The sequence below is a fragment of the Emys orbicularis genome, chromosome 4, assembly GCF_028017835.1.
Source record: "Emys orbicularis isolate rEmyOrb1 chromosome 4, rEmyOrb1.hap1, whole genome shotgun sequence".
Taxonomy (NCBI): Eukaryota; Metazoa; Chordata; order Testudines; family Emydidae; genus Emys; species Emys orbicularis.
The window spans coordinates 156,009,558-156,018,378 of record NC_088686.1 but is presented as its reverse complement, the minus strand read 5'-3'; the positions used below and the strand labels follow the sequence as shown (position 1 = coordinate 156,018,378).

The 8,821-nt window shown below is 48.2% G+C and overlaps 1 protein-coding gene across 1 annotated transcript; it reads right to left on the bottom strand.

Annotated features, from left to right (window-relative positions):
- Positions 1-5,916: 5,916 nt before the first annotated feature.
- On the bottom strand, positions 5,917-8,424 carry LOC135877971 (olfactory receptor 5AR1-like). Its single transcript, XM_065403490.1, has 2 exons — positions 8,409-8,424; positions 5,917-6,881 (listed from the first exon to the last, which is right to left on the bottom strand). The coding sequence occupies exons 1-2, from the start codon at positions 8,422-8,424 to the stop codon at positions 5,917-5,919; spliced, it is 981 nt and encodes a 326-aa protein (XP_065259562.1).
- Between the last annotated feature and the right edge of the window lie 397 nt (positions 8,425-8,821).

Genomic DNA, 8,821 nt, shown 5'->3' with positions numbered 1-8,821 from the left:
TTTGGGCCAGGCATGCAACGCCCTTACACACAGCTTGGTGCCATTTCTCTGTTTGTCTCTCTCTCTGTAATGGGATAACTTTTCAATGCCTCATCTGATCAATTCCAAAATTTCAGGCAGGGCTCTGGGCACCAATGGCCAGAACCCTTTTGATTTTAGGGGAAATCAGTAAACCAGAAAGGGGAAAATGGGGGACAGATGAAGTCCCTGACATCCGTTTAGCACAGCCACATCTTCAAGCACATCTGCAGTTGTCTATAGATCAAACTAGCTGATGGCTGGATTAATGCCGTCCAGCATAACAACACAACCAGCTCAGCTCTGCCCATCCTTCCAGAGGAGTTTAAGATGTTGTCCACCTGAATGACTGATCTCCCAGAAAAAAAAATAATATGGAGGAGGGATAAAAGAGGGAATGGGGTTGTATAGATGGGAGAATGGGGGCATGCACACAGCCCATGGCATGGGGGGAGAATGCGGGACCCTGGTGTAAAGGGCTCACATAACTCCTGGTGGCAGATGTGACGCTGATAAATCAGTTCAGGCCAGAGCCATAGGCCCATTCACTTGTGTGTGAATATCAAAGGAGTTAAATGTATTAGTAGATATTCAGCCAATTCACTTGTGTGTTAATAGAGATCACAGGAGATGTTAATTGTATTGTTTTTGCCTAACTATATCTTGTTGTTTACTAGTACATTTACATTATGCATGCCTGGTAATTAAACAGACCTAGATCAAACTGTGTGTGTTAATCTAAGAGTGTATTCAGATGTTAGAACTTCATGGAACTAATGGAATGTTACTTGTATTGTTTTCATTTATCTATTCTTATTATAGTGTAAAGGCAGGCAGTTATATTATGTCTAAGCTTGTAATTAAATAACTCATTGAATGCAAATGAAGAGTGCTAAATTCAAAGCAATTGGCCATTGTGTGAGTAAGAACACTGCTCTGATTGTTGTGTGGAGAAGAAGCTATAAGTACTGATTCAAAGGAAGATCCTTTATCTCTGGACTGTTTGGATACTCACAGGATGGAATAACTAACCGAGAAGACGGAGATCCCCAGAGTTATTCTGGGCAGCCCTGAACTGGCAGATATTAGATAATGTTTTCACCCCTCAGCCAAACATCTCTGCTATCCTTTTGGGTTTACAAACTTTGACTCACCTGTTAATGTATTTTACCTGCTTTAACCTCTCAATAACACTGATTTCTTTTCTCTGCTAATAAACATATAGTTAGTTAACTATACAATTGTCTACCAGTGTTGTTCTTGGTGTAAGATCCAGAGTACCAACTGATGAGGGGGAAGTGACTGGTGTCTTGAGACTGGGAGCAACCTGATATGATGGGATTTTTGGTTTATGTGACTATTATCATTAAGTCCACAAAAATAACAGGAGTACTTGTGGCACCTTAGAGACTAACAAATTTATTAGAGCATAAGCTTTCGTGGGCTACAACCCACTTCTTTGGATCATTAAGTCCAGTTTGTCTGCATGGTAAGATGGGCTGGAGAGATTAAGAGGACTGTCTGTGACTGGTAAGACTGGAACAGTGATCCAGGAGTTCACATTTGTTACTGGTTGGTGAAAACTAATTATAGACCACACCATCTGCTTGGGGTGGCTGTCCTGTTTTCTGACAGTCTGACCTGAGATTGGCACTCACAGTTGTGAGCCACTCCAGACAGCATGAAATTGGGGGAACCTGGTATGGGGGGAATGAGGCACACAGAACCCCTAGCATGGAGGGGAATTTGGGAATGGGGAGCAGACAGCACTCCTGGCCTGAGAGAGAAGGGGGCCCTTTTATAGAGGGAGGGAGAAATGGGGGCACAGACAACTCCTTGTGTGGGGGGGAGACTAGGGAACCCTGGTATGGAGGAAGTGAGGGGATATGGGGGGGGACTAGGGGAATGGGAACACATTCAGAGCCCCTGCAATGGTGGGATAATTGTGGACTCAGGCATTGGGAGAGTGAGGAATAGGGGACACAAAGCCCCTGGTATGGGGGCAATGGGAGGCACACAATGCTGCTGGCATTGGAGGGGAAAACGAGGTCCCTAGTATGGGAGGGAGTTTGGGGGGCACACAGAGCCCCTGCAATTGAGGGGCATGGGATGGTGGCACACAGGAAAGTTGTGGGTGGGAATGGAGGGATGTGAGAATCCACTGGTGTGTGCAATAAGTTCACTCGACAGCAGCAACCTAGTGTGACCCCCTAGGACACATACACTAAACCCAGAACATAAAGTTAGCAACATCAGCCTTATCCACAGGCCTGAGCTGGGGTGACTGAATGGCAGAATGTCCTCGGCTGCGCAGGGTGACTGCTGAAGAAGTGAGACAAATGAAGGAGGTGGTGGGGCAGGCTCGTCTGAGCCAGAGACAGAGCTTTCCTGGAGCCATCCAGTGCTGAGGAATGAACTCCCCCGGGATCTAAAACACCCATCGGTTCTAAAATCCAGCAGCAACCTCACCAGCTTTTTCTGAACTGCAGGATGGATTGTTGCTGTCACTAATACAAGCACCCAGCACAGCAGATATAAAAAATTCACATTAATGTTACACTTGCTCACCCAAAATCTTACAGCCTTAGCTTTTCCCCTCAAGGTCACGCTACTACTGCTTCTCTGGCTGTGCCTGGGCTCCTGTGCTCCTCCTCTGTGTCCTTCTGTCTGTGCTGCTCCCCACTCACCCACAGCCCCAGCGCTCAGTGCCCCAAGCCCTGCGTTTGCTATCTCGGTCTCCCGGGAACCCCTTGGATCACATGGCTCAGCTTGTTTATTTTTATTTTTTACTTGTTAACTTACTGAAAATTTCAAAAAAGTTGGTTTTGGTTTGACCCAAAATGATTTAAAAAAAAGTCAGACTTGCCAGTGAACAGAAAAATCTGTTCTTCAGGTACTCGATCATGCCCCTTCCATGTTAGGTGTGTGCGTTGCATGGACAGTCACAGGAGATTTTTCCCTCAGTGGTATGCGCCGGGCCAGTTCTAGCATCCTCCTGTGCTTGTACAAGGGGCCGGCCGGGCCTGAACCCTCTCAGTTCCTTCTTACCACCCATGACAATCACTAGAACAGCTCCTCCTTTTTCAGCAAGGTGATTTTCAGTGGTTCTCACTGTTTTTCCTCCATCCCTCTTTTCTTTTTTCCAAGAGTTCTTGTCTTCAGTTTACCTTTTAAGCAGTTGTGTAAATAGTTAGTTGGATTCTCACATTTGTTTAGGGGGCGTCCTCCACGTCTGGAGCCAGATGTGCCCCGGTCTCCAGGCTTCAAACCCTGCGGCAAACCTATGCCAGTGAGCAACCCACACACCCATCGGCGCCGACTCCATGGGTGCTCCAGGGCTGCAGCACTCACGGAAAATAATTAGAGTTTGGTGCAAAGCCGCTTATCAGCTGTTTCGCTCCCAGTTTGTGCAGCTCCTTCAGCTCCCAGCTGGGCTCCCACCTCCCCCACTGCAGGCAGGTGAGTCTTTTTAATGGTCAGGGCAGAGGGAGCTGGGCTAGGGGGACAAGTAGGGGAACAGGCAGCTTCTGGGCTGGTCGCAGGGAACTGGGTGGCATATGGGGGCGTTTCTCGAGGACTGAGCTAGCCATTCTCAGCCTGTCCTGGTGTCTCCCCCAGGACCCCTGCCCTCCTCCAGCCAGGAGGAAATGGTTGCAGACCCCCTTAGTGCTGGGCCGGGGGGACAAAGGATGTGGCTTCTTTAAGAAGCTCTTCTTGCATCTGATGACTAAACGTGGGCTGGGCCCGGCGCTGCACTCCCCACCCCGCGCTCGAGCCAGCCGGGTGAACCCAATGGCAAGCGGGGCTTCACTACAGTCCCGGGCACCGGTGCAGACGAGCAGCCTTCCCCTACCACCTCCCCCAGCCCGGACCCGGACGGCTCCTGCCTGGCCACCTCCCACGAGGGCTCTGGGACCTCCCAACCCCGATCTCATTCCCCACAGTTCTGGACCAGGTCCCAGTTTGGATCACGACCTGGCTGGGGCTCCCCCAACTCTTCCCCGGTGTGTGAGTGTGTGTGTGTGGGGGGGGGGGGGATGATGGGAGTTTGCTATGCACCATGGGTACTTCTAGCTGCATCCTCCCTGCCCTATGCCAACCGGCTTTAACGCATCCTCTATGGTAAAGGTCACAGGCATACATGGACCTTATGCTTTAGCTCATCACCATCTATCTAGGTGAAAGGTCCCAAACATATGTATGCAAACTTCGCCTTAGCTCACCATACAGGATGTGGCCTGCAGGTCCCTTGTGTTACAGCCAAAATATTCTCTAATATAAACCTATAAACCAGAGAGCAGCAGCTTCTGGTCAGGCACCTAGCCCAGAAGGCAGTACCACCGCCAGCAGCAGTGGAGAAGGAAGGGTGGCAGGGTATGGTATTGCCACCCTTACTGCTCCGCTACTGCTGGCATCGACACGGCCTTCAGAGCTGGGTTCTTGGCCAATAGCCACCACTCTCCAGCCACCCATCCCTGAAGTCAGTGCTGAAGTAAAGGTGGCAATACCATGACCCTCCTGCAATAGCTTTGCTCCCTGACCCTCTTTCGGGTCAGGACCCCCATGGTTACAACACTGGGAAATTGAAAATATCTGAAACCGTGACATTCAAAATGCTATGACTGTGAAATTTACCAAAATGGACAGTGAGTTTCGTAGGGCCCTAGGGATGAGATATATTCTGGAGGCTTAGTACAGGGAGTGGTGCTGGAACTGGTAATATCTCTCAGTAGAGAAGAAAGGTTTTCAGTGGGACCATTCTGTGGTTACAACCAGATTTTCTAAAGTGTTCAGTGACCACCACTGGAAGCAGATTTTCAGTACTGCTCAGCTCGCAGTTGTGGTCAGTGTTCGTTCAGAGCGCTGACAGACGTTGTTTGGCTGTGTGCGTGCCCCTGTGTGTGTACGTCTCAGCTTCTGCAGGTAACCGAGACAACACCCCACGATCGAAGAAATCGACAACCACGGATTAGCTGAGCAACGAAGGCACCCGAGCCCCGGTTTATTGTAGTGAAGCACAATGAGAAGCGTCCTATATCTTACAAGACCCTTCAAATTTGAGCACTCTGATACAATGGAATGGCTGGCTTAATCACTGGACGGACCTGCCAGCATCCCCTGGGCCGAACAAGTTGCTTTATTGTAATCATTATTTATACCCTACTACCAATAGGGCTTGTACTGCCCCCCGACGCGTTGCCTTCTGATGTGGTCATGTACCACCCTCTGATATCACCTAAGCCTACCCATCTCCATGTATGGGGTGGTATAACCAAACATCTCTATTCATCATGTCATGACACCTAGGAGGTCAGGAAGTTCTGGGTCTCTCTCTGGTGTCAGGATGTTCTAGCGCTTGATGTCCCAGGTGCTCCTAGTGTTAAGTACAGGAGCCTATGATTCCATCCTAGCGGTGTTTGCTTTGCAGCCTCAGCTCCTTTCCTGCCAGTGGCTGTACTTTTCCACACACACGCACAGTCTGACCGAGAGGCTGGCGGAGTTACGCTGCACCTGTGAGCAGTGCTTGCTTCTAGCCGCAACTCTTGCTCAGGCTGCAGGCCTCATACTGGGCCTCTTGTTTCAGGCTCTCTTCCTACTACACCAGTTAGGACCCTCATGAAGGCGCCAGATCTGCCCCAGTGCTCAGCATCCAGCAGTTACCATTGAGATCAATGATTCTGGACTCTGAATTTAAGTCCCTGACTGGCAGTTGAGCACTTTGGAAAATTGGACCTCTTGCTGAACCGCTGAACTAGTAGCTGGTGGGTGGATGCAGAACTGTTTGGAAAATCTGACCTTTAGTGTCTTTTGATGCAAGACAAACAAATTTGGTGATTCACAGAAATCAAGATAATGACACAGGGAAGTCACTCCTCCATCTTACTCCCATTTATTTATTCAAAATAAAGTCTCCACCTTTACATTCACTGAGAAAAAAACCCTTCCTATCATCCTCCTAAAAGCCTTTTTCACCTCCTTGTTCCTCATGCTGTAGATCAGGGGGTTCAGCATGGGGATCAACAGGGTATAAAACACAGAGATGATTTTGTCCTGGTCCATGGAGTACTTTGAACTGGGCCGCAAATACATAAAAATAACCGTTCCATAGAAGATGGTGACGGTCGTCAGGTGGGAGGTGCAGGTTGAGAAGGCTTTGCGTCTGCCCTCCGTGGAGTTGATCCTTAGAATAGCAACCACAATGTACACATAGGAGATGACAATGGTCAAGAGATTAGATGTTACAATTACAGTAGAAAAGGTGAAGTGAACAATGTCTGTGATGTGGGTGTCAGAGCAGGCCAGTTTCAGGATGGGGGGCACATCACAGAAGAAATGGTTGATGACGTTTGATCCACAGAAGGACAAACGGAATATAAATATAGTCTGAACTGTTGCATTTACCCAGCTGGCTAGGTACGACCCCAGCACCAGCAGCACGCAGAACCGCTTGGACATGATGACGGTGTACAGCAATGGGCTGCAGAGGGCTGTGAAGCGATCATACGCCATGACACCCAACAGGCAGCACTCACAGGACACAGCAATGCAGAAGAAGTAAAACTGCAGAGCGCACCCAGCGAATGTAATTGCTTTGCTCTCCACTGCAAAGGCCATCAGTGTCTGGGGAGCGATGACGGTGGAGTATCCCACATCTAAGAGGGCCAGGTTACTGAGGAAAAAGTACATGGGGGTGTGAAGCCGGGACTCAATCCTGATTAAAGTGACCATCCCGAGATTCCCCACCAGGATGAGCAGGTAGATCAACAGAAACACCACAAAGAGCATGACTCTCAGGTTCTGGTTGTCCGTGAATCCCAACAAGATGAACTCCGTCACAGTGGTGTGATTCCCTTTCAACATTTATCCCAGATGTGCTGTTCCCCACAAGGGAGAAAGTGAGCATTACATGGAAAGAAGAGACAAATAAAGGCTGAGTATCAATTCCTTGGGGTCATTCTGATCATATACCATGTGGTTCTCTGGTGAGATCTAACAGAGGTTTAAGACTCCATTATGGGTTTTGAGCTAACAGCCATGGGCCTCTTAGCACAGGCGGTAGGAAAAAGAAAGAACTTTCTCCCAGCAGAGAGCTGGCCGGCCACGAAATGTCTGTACCTTTGTGGTTCCAGGATTAGATTCCTGAGTCATCTCAGGACCCATATGTAAATCTGTGGTAGAGATCCTCCTCAAATTGAGGGATGGCCAATGAATGATCGGGCGGTAGAGGCTTATATTCTACTAGATAGCAAAAAGAACAAGGAGTACTTGTGGCACCTTAGAGAATAACAAATTTATTTGAGCTAAGATGCCACAAGTACTCCTTGTTCTTTTTGCTGATACAGAGTAACATGGCTACCCCTCTGAAACCATTCTACTAGATCGGGGTCGGCAACCTTTCAGAAGTGGTGTGCTGAGTCTTCATTTATTCACTCTAATTTAAGGTTTTGTGTGCCAGTAATACATTTTAACGTTTTTAGAAGGTCTCTTTCTAGAAGTCTATAATATAGAACTAAACTATTGTTGTATGTAAAGTAAATGTGGTTTTTAAAATGTTTAAGAAGCTTCATTTAAAATTAAATTAAAATGCAGAGCCCCCCAGACCAGTGGCCAGGACCTGGGCAGTGTGAGTGCCACTGAAAATCAGCTCGCGTGCCGCCTTCGGCACACGTGCCATAGGTTGCCTACCTCTGTACTAGAGAGAAGTCCCATATTCAGTGCTGACTGCCAAGAGCTCACCCAGTGCTGTTTCATTACAATATAATGTATTATGACTAGATTCACATACAGTTACCCAGGTTGTTTAATTCCACCCCGGCCAGTGGTACTCTTTGTACAGCAAGCTAAGGTGAGGATATAGGACATAGGTGCTTGTCCACTTCCTTTTATGGGGCCAGGCTAGTAGTTTCATACGATAAGGTACGTGGCAGGCAGGCAGAATTGTAGGAAAGGGATCCGTATTCACCATACTGAGTTGCCAGAGTTACACGATGAGCTTCTAGAGTATGTGTACCAGTAGCCTGGCCCCTTGTTTGTACTTCAGAGCTTCTGATGTCACACACAATTAACTCCCTCCTAAAATTTTACCCTATTTCTCCTGTTCCGCTCCTTATACCGGGGGCCCGACCTATCAGGCTATAGAATCATTCTCACACTCTTTTTGGCCAATTGTCCATTTAAGTATTTGTACGCAGTGGAACAGCTTCATTCAGAGAGACTGGAGGAGACCTGATCAGAATACCCCATAGCCCAGTGGTTGGGGCACTCTCTGGAGAGATGAGAGACCAACGTTTAAATGTTTTCTCCCCACAAAGCTGGGGGGAAGAGGGATTGAACTTGGGTTTCCCACACTCTGGATGACTGCTCTTACCACCAGAATAAAAGTTAGAAGGTTGGTGGTGCCAGCATGAGCACCAACACTTCCTTCCCTTGCATTTCTCAAAAGAAACAGCTTAGGTGCCGGTCTACAGGACCGTCCTCCTGCCCATCGATCACAAGCAGTCGGGACTCAGGTGCTGAACTCCTGAGGGACAGTGCTTAGGGCATTCTCCCATTGGCGAGCTCCCCACTCAGCATGCTGGCTTTTGTGGACCCCATTCCTAGTCAGCTTTCTCTCCGCCCCTCATGGCATAGGGAGCCCAGGGTCCTAACTCAGGTTTTGTGAATCCTGGAAATTTTCTAGGGACTAAAAGTTAGGCAGTATAACACTGAGCATTCGAACGCCTAAGTCCCTTGGTGAATCTGGCCTTACACATTTTCTTTATTGGTTTAAATTAGAGCTCATTAGAAAAGGAAATTTCCATTC